At 42.3% G+C, this 18722-nt stretch overlaps 1 protein-coding gene across 1 annotated transcript in view; it reads left to right on the top strand.

The window, feature by feature from the left end:
- Positions 1–18722, top strand: part of LOC122808183 (deleted in malignant brain tumors 1 protein-like) — a 294916-nt gene that overhangs the window by 46285 nt on the left and 229909 nt on the right. The window contains exon 3 of the mRNA XM_044079151.1: positions 5906–6220. Within this exon, the coding sequence (XP_043935086.1) occupies positions 5906–6220 (315 nt within the window). The remainder of the gene's footprint in view (positions 1–5905; positions 6221–18722) is intronic.

Here is an 18722-nt window from a genome sequence, read left to right as displayed (position 1 = left end):
TATCAATTTTTATAGTATAACTATATCTCTCACACATTGTGTTTGCTTGTTTCACAATGTAGTGGTTGTCACTATACATGAAACAATTACTACATTGCCTCAGGATGCCTATGTCCACCAGGATGGCATCAGATATGGCAGGAAAGTGCCTATCCATGGAATCAAGTTTTTTACTAAGTGTTTAATGAGGGAGAAGAGGGGGTAGATTTAAATGGACTGGGATGATAGCCTATGGAGGATGAATGGGTGCTATACTTAGTGTGAACTGCAATTCTCCAACAAGGCGATGCTGCTCTGTGTGCAACCCAGATGGTCCTAGAGCAGCTGTGGGACTAGGGAAGGTGGCAGACATAATTATTCTAAAGGAATGTTTAACTTGAAAGCATTTGCATCTATACAGGGCACAGCTAATTGCCGCTGCATGGACAGCAGCTAAGTGCAAACACTGGGCTTATATAGAATCAATCAGGGAAACACACTTTCACACTTTCAGCCAGCAGCCCCCAACTCAGACTGGTTTGCTACAGCACTTATCTTCCACAAGAGTTCAGTCAGAAAACCCTCTTAATGTAAAAATGCTAGTTTTAGAGCTCAGGTCCAGGGAAACCACATATTCTAGATACTACAGTCCTGTAAAACTAACAGATACAATATAATTAAGTATTACAGCAGCATGGAAACAGCCCAGCTTTGAAGCTCTACTAAAACATTAGAAATGTAACAAATAATACAGATTCTTATGTTGTAAAAATAATCAGCAGAGGTGCAAAATGATAGATATTTTCATTCTTTTAGAAGTGCATGGAATTATTTGCAGCAGATTCTCTGTAACTCTCAGGTGAAGTAGCCAAACCAAGGTCAGCTCTGAGGAACTGAGCACAAATCCATGCAAACAGTGGGCTTATATAGAGTCAGAAAAGCAAGTTTTACAACAGCAAAGCCTACAGACCAATCAAGAAAGGACACAATAAGCTTTCACCCAGTAGCCCCCAACTCAGATAGGTTTGCTACAGCACATTTCTGCCATAAGAGTGCAGTCAGAAAACCTTCTTAGTGTAAAAATTCTTGATTTTACAGCTTAAGTGCAGGGAAACCACACAATCTAGATACTATAGTCCTATAAAACTAGCAGATTTAGTGTAATTAACTACAACAGCAGCAGTGAAAATAGTTCAGTTTTTAAACTTTCTAAAGTGTGAGAAATGTAAGAAATAATATGGGATTCATATGAAATACAGTAAAGTAATCATCAGAAGTGAAAAATGACACTTATTGTCTTTCTTTTAGCAGGAGAAAGCTTTAGATGCAGCAGATACTCTGCAACTCTCAAAGTAGCTGAACCAAAAGCAGATCTGTGGAACTGGGTTTAAGACCAGTCCTAGACTACAGGAATAGAAGGGCCAAAAACTCACAGATATACAAACTAGTTGCAGATGGGGTAAAGGCACCAGAGATCAAATTGCCAAAATATGCTGGATTATGAAGAAATTGGTAGAGTTTCAGAGTTAATTTACTTCTACTTTACTGATTAAAATGTGGTTTTGGAGAAAATTTTGAAAATTCTGTAGACTGCGAAAAGATTAAACCAGTCAGTACTAAACTGGATAAACACAAGTGACTGGGTTTGATTAGTGGCCCTGGCACTGGAAAAGCAAAGCATGGAGGGAGATAATGACTGAAGGAATGTGGCATGCTCACTTCTACCAGCATGATGGAGAGATCTGCACATCCATGGAGTCAGGTAAGGCAGTGCAGTCTTTATGGTGAAGACTTGAGAGAATGCTGATGTTTCATTGAAAGGCGTGGACTATTATGAGGCAACACTCTTTGTGGAATTGAGGGGGATTGCTATCATGGATAGCCCACTGAATTCCCTTCCTTGGCACCTTGTCTTATCCTTGATGGTTGGCTGGATTATGATGCCTCCTAGTCATGTCTTACTCAGTGATGTAAACTAATTCACCAATTGATCAGGAGAGTCAGATGGTCAGCAGGCAGCAGGGAGAAAATGTGAGAAATAAATAAATAAATACAAATAAACCTCATATTATCACACACTGTGATGACAGGATTCATTAGAGAAGACATGATGCTGGGAAATACTGGAGGTACAAATCGAAGGAAGAAGCAAAGGCTAGGATGGACAGACAACATTACTAAAGCAATGAATATAAATTTGCAACAACTTAAATCAGTGGTTGATAAACTTGCCTGGAGTGTTAAAGTGCTTCTAACTATCTGCGTTGATGGACCACTTGTTTCTATCTCTGATATTCTACAGCTGAGTACTTCTGTGAAACAACTGTAATAAACACACTACAGGACTTCAGAAATACAATAAAAAAATCTACAACACTTGAATAATATCGTTCTTGTGTTTCAACACTTTGTCTTGAATTGTGCTGTAAGACTGGCCAAAACTACATTGATATAGGTTCATAGGTTCATAGATATGTACTAAGCTAATGGCCCTGGAGCCTTTACAAGCCTAGCCCATAGGATTATCCTGGCACCATGCCACCCGACCTTAGTTCCTAGTGCCTCTGTCGAGTAGAGCCACTAGAGTGATCCCCTGGGTGAATTTTCTATTCCCAATCTACTCATCAAGATTTCTTTTGAAGAGGGCCAGTGAGATGCTCTGCTTGACATGTATGGGAAGTCTATTCCACAGCATGGGCAGTCTCTAGGTTATGAAACTGTCCCTCCAGCATGTTCTGTTGATTGTGGTAATGAGGTTGAGGTTTCTGGATCGTGTGGTGCAGAGGGATTCGGATTTCTTTAGAAGTAGCATTTCTAACAGAGCTGGGTCATACATGGCTTTGTATGTCAAGCAGAGATCACCTCTAAGTAGGCAATATGAGACAGAGAATAGTTGAAATTTTTTGAGTCTGTCCATATAGGACAAGTGTTTAAGGCCTAGGCTCCTCTTTGTGAGGTACTTTTGCGGCCTCTCCAGTTGTTGCAGGTGTCTAGTGAGGTACATGCCAAATAGGGCATTGTACTTAATGATTGGCCTAATGATGGAAGAGTAGAGGGAGACAATGACCTCTTTCTTCCTGGAAGCAAAACCCTTATCTATGAGATGTGCCACATAGAAGGACTGTCTGACCACAGTGGCAATGTGGTGGTCAAAAGAGAGATTGCTGTCAACCTGTGTTTCCAGATCTCTTATATCTCATTCTGTTTTGGACTACCATCAATGTGGTAATTCAAGGGAACCAGGTTTTTCCCATGGGGGGTGATGACACATTGTTTGGCATTGAGCTTAAGGCCAAGGTTCTGATACCAGTTGTTGGTCTCATTGAGGCTTTTCTGTAGGATGTCAACATCAGTTGTGGAGTTAATAATAGCTCCCAACTTTCAGTCATCTGTGAACTTTGTCAACCAGAGTCCCTTTGTGTTGGCCTGGACTTTAGAGAAGTAGATACCAAACAGGAGAGGACCCAGGACTGAACCCTGTAGGACTCCACTTGTGACGGATCGGCAGTCTGACTTGGAGTCAGCAACTTTCACATTGTGGGTTCTATCTGTGAGCCAGTTTGCAACCCACCTAGTGATATGGGGGTTGATGCCTAGCTTAGTGAGTTTTTCTATGATTCCTGAGTGGGGAATGGTATCAAAGGCCTTGGCCGGATCAAAGTAGGCTGTATGAACCACCTTGCCTTCATCAACAGCTCTGGTGACTGAATCAAAGAAGATGACCAAGTTCAGCAGGCATGATCTACCCTTCAGAAAACCAAACTATGTAGGATCCAGAATTTGGAGATTCCCTATTTCCTTGTTTATTAGGTCCATGATGATGCATTCCATAGTTTTGCATATCAGACTCATCAGGCTAATGGTGCGATAGTTCCTGGGGTCTGTAGTTGCTTCTCCTTTGTGAAGAGGGATGACTGTAGCAGTGCGCCATTTGGTAGGGACAAAGTCAGAGGTGAGGCTGTGATTTGAACAGGGCATACAGGTGAGGTGCCAGTTCACTCTGTACTTCATATAGAACACAACCAGGGATATTGTGAGGTCCCATAGAAGCTGTATTCTTGGCCTTGGAAAGTGCTGTTTTAACCTGTGTAACAGTAATACTGGATGCCTGGTAATCTACTGGTATTTTGATTGGTCCTTTGGGAGGGAGGGTAATGTTGGCACTGAATCTTGTCGGCCAGTATATTGGCAATATCTACTGGCTCAGTATAGGAAGACAAAAAAAAGACTTGCACGGATGGCAGGTGCAAAGACCAAAATTAAACATAGTAAAAAGCACAATCAGCCAGGACCAAATAGGACTCCAATCTTTTTTATTTAAATACAAGGCAGACCGGTTTCGGTCCTGAAGACCTTTACGAATGCATACAACCAATCAGTATAGGAAGAACCATTGTGCAGTAGCTCAGAGCAAATCTATGAATTGCCGTGGAGATTATTTACGTATAACTATAGAATGCCTTGTGGTTGTCTTTACTCTCTGCTGCAATTCTGTTTTCACAGCTAGCTTTAGAGGATTTGATGAGGGATCTCAATGTTTTGTTGAGGCTGATAAGGGAGTTTTTCCAGTCTTGGGACTTCACCTTATTCTGCATAAGCTTCCTCCTTCTGTTGTAGAGTTTGTTTATGGCAGGGGACCACAAGATTGGCTTCCTTTTTTTTTGAGGAGAGTGTCTTGGTCCTATTGGTTATGGCAAGATCTATGCATTTGTGTAAGTGTTTGTACAATGCATTGGTGTATGATTTGGCGGTCATGCAACTATTCTCCATTTGCATGGGTGCTGTGAAGTTAGCCACCTCTGTTTTTAAGAGCCCAAAGTTAGCTTTGGAAAATTTTTTCATGGTGGTTACCTTTGTGTGTGTGTGTGGGGGGGGGGGGGGGTGGTGGGGTGGATTTCCAAGGTGATTAGTCTGTGGTCGTATCTAACCAGGGTTACATATATAACTCAATTAATCCTAGCAGCTCCTAGAGACCATGGAGTTCTAGATATATTTTTATACATTTTATAGTATTTTTCCAACCTTTTGATTCAGTGATGGTGTTAACAAGTATCATGACTACGAAAGGCAATTCTTTCTGTACTATATTCTTTCAAGGAAGAAATATGTTCTGTCAAAGCTTTAATATCTAAAGCTGACAAAAATAGTAATTCTCAACAAACTGAGATGTCAAATTCTTACAAGGATACAAAATGGCATAGTTGAGAATACCTGGAAATACTACATCATTTTCTACCCCAAGAATAATAGTCACATCCTATTTAACCCCTGGTGTTGGGTTGTGAATAAAGTGAAAGAACAAGTGGCCGTAATCATATATTTGAAGTTGTTGCTGTCATACATATAAGGATCTTATTTCTATTACCCTATCCAAAAAGTATCAAGGACAGATTTTAAATATTTCTCTTACAGTCTTAGAAAGTTGCCAGAGTAACAGATTTTGCATATGCAAGCCCTTTCTGAAGGAATTCAAAATCTGAAATGCACTTTACCATTATTTAGTGATTACAACCAAAGCAATTCACCAAAAAACTCAATTCTTGTGAGGAACACACCAAAACCATAAGGTAAGATTGGTGACAGTAGCTTTTATTTGCAATGCTTAAATGATTAGCCATGTTGCCGCGCTATATAGAAATGACAGTAGAGGCATTAAAAATACCTTCACAGTCTAGTGAAATGAGAAAGTCAGAATGTATAGAATGCATATTATACATGCTGTCCTTTCATGTATGTGTGTTTCAATATTATACATTAAAACTTTATCAAGCATTAAGTGCCAGAAAAGCAAGGTTAATACCAACTTGGCAGAATAGTGCAACTACAGAAGTATGTATCAATAGAGATAAATTTGAAGATCCAGATAGTGTGCAGTGATGAAAAGTGAGATAGTTGAAGGGACTGTATTTTGTCTTTACAGGTGGAGATGGTGAAAATCTAAAACTGGTGAATGGAGGCAGTCCCTGCGCTGGCAGAGTGGAGGTTTATCATGCTGGAGAATGGGGAACAGTATGTGATGATGAGTGGGACATACGGGATGCTGCAGTGGTCTGTAAACAGCTGGGATGTGGTTCTGCTGTCGCTGCCCATGGAACTGCTCGTTTTGGACAAGGATCTGGAACCATTTGGCTAGATGAAGTTAGCTGTAGTGGAACAGAGGAAGCATTGTGGAAATGTTCTTCAACCACATGGGGACAGTCTGACTGTGGACACAGGGAGGATGCTGGCGTAATCTGTTCAGGTAGGCAACATAGGTGTATTTGCATCTGCTTACATTATTCTTTACATAAACAACAAAAAACAACTTAAACTACAAGCAACATGAAAAAAACATATAACCCATCTTTCAATATCATATCAGAAAGTCTGTTATGAGAATGACAGTGAAGTCAAAAATGGGCACCAGACCTTAGTTCCTATTGATGATGGTGAATTCTGAAAATGTGTTTGTAAATCACTACAAGTGTAAAACAGGTAGCACTAAATTCTTTAATATTTGAACAATTTATGTTTCCTGTCCTGCAGCTAGATCATCAAAAGAAATACAATGAAGTGACAATTTAAACAAGCATCATTGTCATTATTTTTATTAGTTGTTTTTAAGTAAGTAAGGAGGTGATACATAACAATCTGTAAGCCATGACCAGGGTCAACAGTATAGGTAAGGCAGAAGAACAATGAAAAACACAAAGGCAGTTTAACCAGAACTGCAAAGAGGGGACATTGAAGTACAAGACATCATTACTTGTTTCAAACATATCCTGTGTTAGCTGCTGTTAAGATTAAATATAAATGAAATTGTAAGGAAAAGAGCAATACAATACTTAGGACTATATCCAGAACTGACGCTACTGATTTGGATACGTGATACTGAAACTAATGCTGCTAACTTCACAGGCAATAGCAACTGAAAAAGAAAGTTCCACTGAAATGATTTAAATGTATTTCCATATCAGACAGAATGACTGTGTCTTATAAGTTTAATGGCATTAAAAGTATGAAAGATCGTATTTATTATTGGTACTTTTTCATCTCTTCATAAAACCTTTCTTGCCATTCTGAATTAATCACAAAAGCAAATGTTTACCTAATTGGACTGCTGATAATCTGGTGAATATCTGTAGCATCAGTGTATAGTAAGGATACTGGACAATAATTTCTCCTTATTTGCCTGCTCCCCTTTGCCTCTTCATGCAAAAGTAATTCTGCGCTATGTCACACATATAACTAGCTTACCCCTTGTTTTGATGATGTAATGTCAACACCAGACAATGCCTCCCTTTTATAAAATTTTATATGGAAACCATTAGACATACAGACGTCGCCCCTCACTTTTCTCAATGGCTCATTTCACTTTATGTATCTTTTTTCAAATCTTGTTATGCTGTGTTTTTATTTGTGTTTCCCTTACCCTTTGTTTATTGATAGCATAGTTAAGAGCAGTCTTTGAGAGGTAGTAAGGTAGCTGTTCTTAGATACATATTTTTCTCTTGGTCACTGGTTTCCTACCTTTTGGTCTTGAGTGCTTGTTTTATTATTGTTTACTGTAGATTTGTGAGTGCATCTTAGCATAATACTAGTAAGGAAAGTATAACAGCAGCAGTAAGAGTATAATAGTAAATATAATAGTATACTTGTGGCTTCCTTGATAATTCCTTAGCAATAGTATATATGTTATGAATCTATAATATCTGATGAATCTTGGCATCTTGAGGCCATGTAGAAATTGCCTCATGTACACAGACAACCCTCTCCTCCTACCACCCAACACTACAACCTGTGAGAGATGCACTTATCTAGGCAAACTGGAGGTAAATCTCTCTCCAACCAAGACTGAACTTGATACTCATGAGGAGAAGGTAAACATTTGCACCACACCACACTCATCACATAGTCTCACTAAATGTACACCACCAAAATCCACACATAGTAGCACAAAAACATTTGCGGAGGCTCTCAATAATAATCTGTCTAAGCAACAGAGACCTCCAAAGCACAAACGCAAGCAACTTCCATCTCCCAACACAACCCAAATGACACATAGCCCACAGACTCAGTGTGCCACTCAACCACAGCCAATAAGGCAAAACAATGTACCCAACACACTAGTCGTAGGTGACTCTATAGTCAGGCACACTGATGTCCCACCCACCAGGCTAAACAAGGAGAAGGTTATTGCCAGCTGCCTGTCTGATGCCAGGATCTGCCACATAACCCACGCACTCAGGTCACTCCACAACTAGTACAAATATGACTCTGTCATTCTCCATGTTGGTGTGAATGACCTGAGATGTACCTCCCTGGACTACATGAAAAGAGACATGGAAGAGCTCTCCGATCTTGTAGCCCAGGTAGGCATGATCCTAGCACTGAGTAGCATTCTGCCATCACCCAGAATGATACCGCAGTACAAGGACAAAATGATTGACTTCAACAATTGGCTAAGCTTCTGGTGTCATTCTAAGGGTATCCAGTATCTGCCTGCTTGGGATGACATGGTCGACAGACCACGATGCTTTGCCACAGATGGCCTGCATTTGTCACCTCTTGGATTCCGGATACTGGCTAAGGCTCTTGCTGCTCCTATAGTGCCTTTTTAGGCAAGGTTCAAGTAACAAATTCACCACCGTAACAGGAACAGGCAAGCAAAAACTGAGGGTAATGCTACTCTATGCTAGAAGTCTAAATCTCAAAATGCACTCACTCGAGGCACTCCTTAAAATGGAGAACATTGATATCTGTGTAGTGACTGAGACCTGGTTCAAGGCTCCTGATAGCACCCCTGCACTACCAGGCTATAACTCATACCACACTTTTTGACCATTTAACCTGGACTGAAACACCAAAGGCGGAGGTGTGTCCATATTCATTAAGGATATCCACACCTCCAGGCTGGTTGCTCAGCATAATGCATTCGAGGTTATCCAAGTGTTACTAACTCTGGGCAAAACTGCAATTTAAATTGTAGCTTGCTACAAATCCCCCACCATGCCCCAGGATTCCCACTCCTCTTTTCTTGATGTACTGGAAAATATTAGGGTTCAACCAAACACCCTAATAATGGGCGATTTCAACTACCCCACCATTAACTGGGAAAACTACTCGTGCATCAACTCCTTAGCTCAACGCTTTCTGGAATTCATAAACTCCAATGCCCTGGATCAACTTATCCACACCCCCACCAGGGGCAACAATATCCTAGACCTAGTCATTACCAACATGAGTGACTGGTGTTCCACACCTGAAGTCATCTCCTTGTTGGTCCGATCTGACCATAAGCTAATCACCCTTGATATCCACATCCCGCCCCCACCCCCATTATGGAAACCACTGTAAAAAATTTCTCCAAAGCCACCTTCATGCTTCTTAAGACAGAAGTGGTGAACTTCATGACACCCATGCTAGCTATGAAAACAAAATTGCCACTAATTCTCAGGACAACCACAAATTATTTTATAGCTATGTCAAGAATCTCGATGGCAACACCCAGATCTGCTCTGAGTTACAGCACAATGGCACAAAAATTACAGAACCAACTGATATTGCCAACATCCTGGCAGATAGGTTCAGTGCTAACTTTACTCCCCTCACCCCCTAAAGGGCCCATATCTATACAGGAAAAATGTAGAGTCCCTGTAATCACAACTATGCAGGTAAAAGCTGCACTCTCTAAAGCCAAAAACACAGCATCCATGGGACCGGACAACATCCCAGGCTGTGTTTTACACGAACTTCAGAACAAACTTGCTCCCCACTTAAGCACCATGTTCAATAATAGCCTCACTTCACACTTTGTGCCCACTGAATGGTGCACAGCAACAGTTATTCCACTCCACAAAAGGGGAGCCATCACTGATCCCGGGAACTATTGACCTATTAGCCTGACGAGCATGGTCTGCAAGGCCATGGAAAGTATCATCATGGAACTCATAAACAAAGACATTGGTAACCTAAAAACTCTGGACCCCACCCAGTTCAGGTTTGTGAAAGGCAGATCATGCCTCCTGAACCTGATCAACTTCTTTGAGGCAGCCACCAAAGCCATAGATGAGGGTAAGGAGATTCACATAGCCTATCTTGACCTCGCCAAGGCCTTCAACACCATCCCCAATTCTGGAATTATAGCTAAACTCACCAAACTAGGTATAAATCCCTACATCACAAGATGGGTTGCCAACTGGCTCACTGACAGAACCCATACTGTAAAAGTTGCAGATTCCAAATCTGACCTCAAAGCAGTGACAAGTGGAGTACCAGAGGGTTCCGTCCTGGGACCTCTCCTGCTTGGTATCTACTTCTCTGAAGTACAGGCTAACACAGAAGGCCTCTGTCTAATAAAGTTTGCAGATGACTGCAATCTAGGAGCCTTAGTCAAGTCCCCAAATGAAGTGGACATCCTACAGAAGGGCCTTGCTGAGACAGATGCCTGGTGTCAGAGCCATGGCCTTAAGCTCAATGCCAAAAAGTGCAGTGTCATCCCCTTTGGTAAAAACTCTGTGCCCATTAACTACCACATAGGCAGCAATCTACTTAACACCAAATGTGTAATAACAGACCTTGGGACCCAGGTGGACAGTAGTCTCTCCTTTGATAGTCACATCACTACAGTAGTCAGGAAGTCCTTCTACGTGGCACACCTCATCATAAAAGGGTTCTCATCCAGGAAAAAAGAGGTCATTGTTCCCCTCTACTTGACACTCATTATACCCATTATAGAGTACAATGCCCCTTTTGGAATGTACCTCACAAGACATCTGCAACAGCTGGAAAAGCCAGAGAAGTACCTCACAAAGAGGATTACTGGCCTCAAACAAATGCCCTACACTGACTGCCTCAAAAAACTCCAGCTTTACTCCATAGCATATTGCCTACCCCAAGGTGATCTCTGCCTAACATATAAAGCTATGTCAAACCCAGAGCTGTTGGACATGCCACACCTAAAGAAATCCCAATCCCTACAAGCTACACACTCTAGGGACCTAAACCTTGTCACCACAATAAATAGGACATGCTGGAGGGATAGATTCCTGCCCCACAGGCTTCCCATACTCTAGAACAGGCTACCCATCTATGTCAAGCGAAGTTCTTCATTAGCACTCTTCAAGAAAAATCTTCATGAGTGGATGGGAAATAGGAAATACACCCCAGGGATCACTTCTGTGTGTCTGCTCGACAGTGGCACAGGAAAATAACTTTCTTGGTTGGCATAAGCCAGGGAACCTTGTTGGCTAGGCTTACGTAGGCCCTTGGGCTGATAGCCTAGTACCTACCTGTGAACCTATGTTTCTACAGCTGGATATGAAAAAGTGTTCAAAAAAATGCATTGCCTGTGAGCATAAATTCCCATTGCAGGACATGCACGACAAATGAGTGTATTCTTTGGGAGCAGTGCACTTGGACTCTTCATGCTCCATTTGTGAGGGGTTTGGGTCCAGGGCTATTAATGAGCTTACGGCCAAGTTGGTCCTCAAGAGCCTTCATCCTGCTGGCCCTTTGACAGTTTCTTCTTCTTCTTCTCCTTCCTCAGCCCAAAGGTTGGGTCCAACAAACATAGACTGCAGGACTCCAAGTCATCCAAGGGGGAACAGAAAAGGTCCTTCTCCCCTTCTGCCCATGTACTTCTTCCTTGGGTCCACTGGCCCAGGAGATCCCATAACTTTCAAATGCCACCTATGCCCTGGCACTATCGGCTCTGACTCCTTAGAGCTGATCACCTTAGGTGCTGACCACCAGTAAGGCTCCATCACTGGCTTCAACCTTCCCAGCCCCTTTCAGCTCAAAGGGCTCTTTCAGGTAGAAAACCTTGCCTTTTTCACCCCCTATCCTGCCACAGCTGTCACTACAGTCATCACCTTCCCCTCCCCATTTCTTAGTCTCACTGGCTTGGACAAAGCAGATGGGTTCATCATCATCAAAAATAAAGCATTTTCATCTATTGATGATGTAGATGATAGCATTCGGTTTAATAAAACTAATTGCTTCTCCTTGAATACACAATTAAAAAAATCTCATTTAAATAACTTACACCTAATGATGTGACTTTACCAATCACTAATCACAAATCAGAATTACATCAAATTATACAGTTTCTCATCAAATCATAATGTGTTTAGAAACATTTTAGGAAAATTATAAACATTAACAAACCAGACTCAAAGCTGGTTCACAGCATTTGATTTTAAAGTACACTTAATGTTGATTGCTTATCTTAAACATAATGCCATACCCAATTACAATTACCAAAATAACTCTTATTTCTAATAAATGATCTAATTTACCACATCTTTTCTGTTTATCCACCTCTTCCAGTACACTGGTAATGAACATTAAAGTCTTTAAAAAACTTAGAGGGCCAGATTCATAAATCTACATGGTTTGTATATGGCTGTCTACACGCTGTGGTAATTTTGTTGTATTCAGCAAGCACCCTTAATCAGTGCTGCATGAAGATGTGCAACACAGCCTCGGGCTGTCCCTGTGACAGTGTTAAATGCTAATGAAGCATTCTTGTGAAAGGCATCAAAATGGAAAAAGGGGTGGGGAATACAAGAGGTATCAGGGAGAAAGTTTAAACGTGTTGCACCTGCACAGTCATTACTATGGGGACAGGGGTGGGGGATACTCAATGTACAGCTATGTACCAGCACCAGTGTTACAACATGGATGATAAATTATATACTGTTGGACATTACAGCCATGGATATAGGATCTTCTGTTCTCTACCAGAGATTATTTTCTGTCTAAAGTCAGACCATGATCACAGCATTATATTTTGCCATAGAATAGGAAAATTATTTGGAGTGTTTGCAGTGTATTTAAAAGTAATAATCTGACAAGAATTTCATTCACTTCCCATTACAAGCATCAGCATTACATGACAATTGCATACATCTCAGAACAGCATTACAGGAATGGGGGAAACACTGGCATACTCTTAAATCCTGTAATGGTACCAACAGCAGTACAGTGATCAGGGGTAGAGAGAACCAGTTGACCAACAGAGAATACATTACTGTAATGACACTGATGGTAGCACAAGGAACAAGAAGCAGGAGGGAGCTAACAGACCAGCAAGACCGACCATTGAAAGTGCCGTAATGGCATAAACATTTTAAAGGGAATTGAAGGGTGAGACAATACTCTTGACCACAAAGACCAAAGTCATACATGATGAAATGAGACCCTAGAATTCAATAAAAAAAGTTTCCATGCAAGAACAGTGTAGCTGCTCCTGCACGGAATATGGCTGCCGAGCAATTCAGGAAACAGCCGATCTGATGTGCATGAGCCTGCCGACACTGTTCCTGCACGGAAAGCCATGCAGGATGCTAACTACATCATTTGCTGATGAAAATCATGCAAACAAGGTGAATTAGTGATTCAGGAAGCAGGCAGTTGTCCATGCAGAAACAGTGCTAGTTGCAGAAATGTGCTTGGTTACTAACCAAACACATTCCTGCAAATAACTAAATGGAGGCATGACAGCTCAAATAAAAGCATGTGTTATAAACTATAGGCATGCCAATGGTCAAATATATGTCCATGGCATGAGAAAGTGTTTAAATTAATAAAAAGTCAAAGTATTTTTTTTTTGGGACGATCTCAGCCTTGTAAGCATAGGGCAGCGGTGCACAAAGGGGATCGTGCTGAAAATAAAAAAAAAAATTAAACACAATTTTATGGGAAATCTGCATTTTGCCATTATAGTCAATGGCATGCAGAATCAAAACATTACCAGGGAAGACTGGTTGTCAAGGAGAAAGTCTCCATGTCAGAGCATTTACTATGGACTAAGGCAGTGGGGTATGCAAATGAGGGGAAATTTGCTGAATCACACACTGCACCTAACCGTGTAAGTGCTAGAACATGATAGTGTAGGCAGAAGGAGCAGCTAACATGAAAAGGGTGTGTGTCATGCTTGCTGTAAGCACATTGGAGCTCCGTTGCCTGGGTTTTTGCTTAGCTAAGCACAGCTAAGCAAGGGGATGTGTCTCAGGCTGTATAGCCTTGTGTACATTGCCTAAACGGGTGTGCGTGGTGGGCACTGGGTCTTAAACAAAAAAAAAAAAGAAAGAAAGAAAACAGGAAATGGCAGCATTATGTAAATGTAAACAAGGGGGTGTGTCCGAGGCTGTATACCCTTGTTTACTTTGCCTAAACGGGTGTGTGCAGTGTGCACCGGGACTTAAACAACAACAAAAAAAAAAATAGCAGCATTGTTTACATTTAGGCAGCGGGTTTGCGTGCCATGCCTCGGGGCTTAAAAGGGGTGGAAATGGGAGGGGGGGAGGGAAATAGCAAAATGCAGCCACTCAAATACAAGTAAAATAGCTGGCATGTGGAATGTCTCAAAGTTAGCCAATCACACAGGCAGTATCTGCAGCACATGACTATAAACTATGCAAACACCTTACTGTTTTTTCCCACAAACTCTACACCATAGATGTACACATAAGGGTTAATTTTAACTGACAAAACTAACAAAAAATTTTAGGGCCTGCTGTCGCTTTGATCTATCAGTATGTGCAAGAAGCCGAAGGTGCTGAGAAGAATAATGCTGACAACCAACTCAGACCGAGGTGGAGGAGAAGAGTGTTCAAACCCAGGGTAACCTACCAAGGGCTACATGACCTGGAGATAGTAGAGTGGTGCAAGGTGGACAGGGACCTACTTCAGCAACTCATTGAGCTGTGTCGGCCTTGCCTCAGACCCAGAACCAACAGAGGGGGAACCCATCCCAGTGGATACCAAGGTATGTGTAGACTTAAGAATACTAGCTACAGGTACTTTCCAAAGACCAACTGGGGATATCATGGGGTTTCACAGGCATCTGCATCCGGGATACTCCATCAGTTCCTGGATGCCATGTGACAACATGCCGCTGAGCACATTTACTTCCCCAGCACCTGTGAGGAGAGGACCAGCAATATGCATCTCTTCTATCATGTATCAGAATACCCGGAGGTACTAGGTGCCATAGACTGCACGCACATCAACATTAAAACACCACCCGGTGACAAGGGTAGGGTCTACCTAAACCACAAGGGTTCCACTCCATCAGCTCCCAGGTCGTGTGCAATGCCCAGGGCATTATCATGAATGTGTGTGCTGGCAGCCCTGTAAGCTATCATGACTCCCACATCTGATATTTGCCACAGCTATACCAGACATTTGCCAGTGGGGGCATCCAATATAGCCATCTGGTGGGGGATGCTGGCTTCACACTGGAGCTGTGGCTAATGACACCCATCAGAAATGCACCCACACCCACACAAGAATGCCATAATGAGGCACATGCACAAACCAGGAGCATTATAGAGCGTGTGTTTTGGATGCTCAAGTCACGGTTCCCCTGCCTTGACATATCCGGTGGAGCCTTGCAGTTCTGTCCAGCCACATGTGCACATGTGTTCATAATATTTGCCATGCTACACAATATGATCCTTAGGAAACAGCTGCAGCAGGAACAAAATGGGTAAGGGCCATACAGCCCCCCCCCCACCATTGCCAAGGTCTTCAGAGGCACAGAAGGACTCGAAGGAGGAATATGCTGAGCCTGCCCCTTTAGGCAGATGGAGGCATTTCCAGTATGCCCTGTCATTGGCAAAGAGGCAACGCATAGCACATACACTGACACTGTAGGGCCTGAGGGACTGATATCACTCTCTGACTTGCACACACAGTTTAACGGATGTCAAACATCACACCACATGTACCTTACCATGTATAGGCAGCATACTGCATGCATCTGACATAGTCAGCCCTCAAGCACTGTCCTCACAACTGCCTCAGGCACAAGGTAAGTCAGCCTTCTTAACAATAAATGAATAGAGTAGAATGTTCTGATAGCATATCTATGGTATTGATGCAAGCATGCCAGGGAACGGGGTGGCTTACTGGGATAGCAGCAAACAACTGACAGCTATGTGTGACAGCAGGAAGTATATGCCCAGTACTGGCTCACCCACACTATGCAGCACCATCCTAGTTGACAAATACCACTGCAGTATATGTGGTGAGCCAAATAACTTGGGGGGGGGGTCATAGGTCACATGCATGGATGTCAAAAAGGGGGTCCCGTACTCACCCCCAGTCTCACCCAGCAGATCAGCTGCAGAAAACCATACATAAATGTCTGGCAAATGCCCCCCACATGGCAACATCCATGACATTCCTACCCATAGACTTACACAGTGATATCACAGCAGGTCTGGCAGTGGCAGTATGGCTCAGAAAGGTAAGAGGTCTGAAACTACAAATGTTTATGCCAGACCAATCTGACCTGTGGTTGATACTGTTATGCCTGTAGTCTCAAAGATAGGGCACACCACTATGCTAAATGGGATCAAAATGTTAAGCAAATATCATCACAGTCTGTGCAAATGTGTATTGTGTACAGATGTGTCCCACTCACAGTCCCATAGAAATGCAACAACATGTCCCTAGCCTTAAGCAGCATCCAGCTGTCAACTACAGTGATGGCTCAACATGAACAGAAAGCAATTTTCAGTAACACCCAGTCAACTTACTGGTGCCATCGCAGGGGTGTCCACTGCCTGGCAGCCTGGAAACATATGATCATCAGAATGCACTGCCTTGCTACAGATGGCCTGCATCTGTCACACCTGGCCTACAAGCCTCTGGCAAATGCCCATGCCTCACCCACAGTGCCCTGTTAGGGAGTGTCATGGAGTCAATAACACCAACATAACACAGTCTGCAAAATGCAAAGAAAGGCCATGCTGCTACCTGCTAAGAGCAAACCTGCCAGCCTTCAATTGCCAGAAATCTTGACAAAGCCATATATAATTGGGTGATAAAGGGCCAAAGAGAAGGACACCTTTGAAGCACTGCTCTAATAATGTTAAAAAGTTGATGAAATGATTGTATTAGCATGGACTATCTGAAGGGTATGAAGTCTGAAACTGCAATGTCAACTGTCAGTAATATCTGACATCAACCCTGAGTGACTTGCAAAACACTTTTCCTTGAAAACTACACTTATTTAGGTAACCATTCAGATATATGAGTCATAAATCTGGACATTTTGTGATACTCTGTACAGTTGAGAGGCAGGGCTAGAAGTCTAAACATGAGAATGCACTCATTGCAGGCAGTTCCAACCCTGGATATGGTGACATGTTTGCACCCACAGAACACAACCTTTTTTGATCACTCATCCTATAACACATCCTGACCTCAAAATGTGGCTGCCAAGTCAAATAAGGTGGGCCATACATATATGTGAGACACGCACACACACCTCCAGGCTGGTCAAACAGTCTGACACACATAAGACCCTCCAAGTGCAGACGACCTTTGAGAAGACTCCTATGCAGAGTAATGGTAACTATAGCCAACATACCTAACCCAGGATATCCCCTCCCCACATATCTTATCCCCTACAAATCTATCTGGAGTCTGCCTGTCATCCTGATCCTACCAGACTTAAATTACCTAACCGTGGGCTGGAAATCAGCCCATGCCAGAACAGAAATGCACAAAAATTCAACCATTGTAATATACCACCAAGGTGCTGGACCATTTCCACAGCTCCAGCAGTCAGTTGGTTGCAGGCACACCTCTCAACAGGCTGGATTGTGCAGTAATGCCTAGCATTTGGCCCATAATAATGGTGTGTGCATCATACATCCTGTATTCCTCTGGTAAATCACTGTGATGATCTGAGGAGGTATGTCATGAGGTACTGAAACAATACATGACAGTGTCACATGTCGTATATGTCAGATGTCTGCTAAAACAAACCCTGCAAACCTAGTAACCCATACATCACTAAGAGAAATAGTCACAATCACCATATGGTCCATTGTCTCTCCATTTTTATAGGCTATCTCCAGATATCCTGCACCAACAGGTTGAGAGATATGGTTGCAGCACAAAACAAACCAAACTGAAGTACAACAATCACTGGAATGGAGTCCCACATTTACTATAGAAGGTCACACTGCTCATACACTTACAGAATTGTCAGTAGGATCTAGGAATTAGCAGGCCTTTCCCACCCAGTGCACTTCCATTGTCCTACTTTAGCAGTCCTGAAGATATCAGTCACCACAGAAGTACCTTTCATCAGGCCTCAGCCCAATAAGCTCTGTGGCACATGTGATAACTATGTAACACTATAGTACAAAGAACTAGTTAGGTAGGAGATCTAATTTCAGTCCTGACAAATGTAAATGTGTGTGTGTGTGTGTGTGTGTGTGTGTGTGTGTGTGTGTGTGTGTGTGTGTGTGTGTGTGTCTGTTTTGGTAGGAGTTCTAATCTCAGTCCTGGCAAATGTAAAAGAGTGTGTTTGTGTTTATAACCAAAAGATTTTGGGACCATTCAAACCCAGTACACTTTCCATCGCCCTACTTTAGCAGTCCTGCATATAAAAGTCATATTAGAAGTCCCTTTCATCAGGCTTCAGGCCTGTAAGCTCTGTGGTGCATGTAATAACTGCATAACACTGTAGTACAAATAACTAGTTAGGTAGGAGTTTTAATCCCAGTTCTGGCAAATGTGTGTGTGTAAGTGTGTATATGTGTAGTTTAAAGTATTTTTTGGCTTCTGTCACCCAGTACATCACCCATTCCCATACTTTACAAGGGCTAGTGATGTTCCTCACCTTAAAAGTACCTTTGGACAGCCTTCACCCTGTGGCATATGTGATAAATGCGTAACATTGTAGTAGCAGTAAATAGAGAGGTAGGGGTTCTAATGTCAGTCCTGGCAAGTGTGTG

The sequence above is a fragment of the Protopterus annectens genome, chromosome 8.part0 (assembly GCF_019279795.1).
Source record: "Protopterus annectens isolate FY-2018-M chromosome 8.part0, PAN1.0, whole genome shotgun sequence".
NCBI lineage: Eukaryota > Metazoa > Chordata > Ceratodontiformes > Protopteridae > Protopterus > Protopterus annectens.
This window is presented reverse-complemented; position numbering and strand designations above follow the sequence as displayed.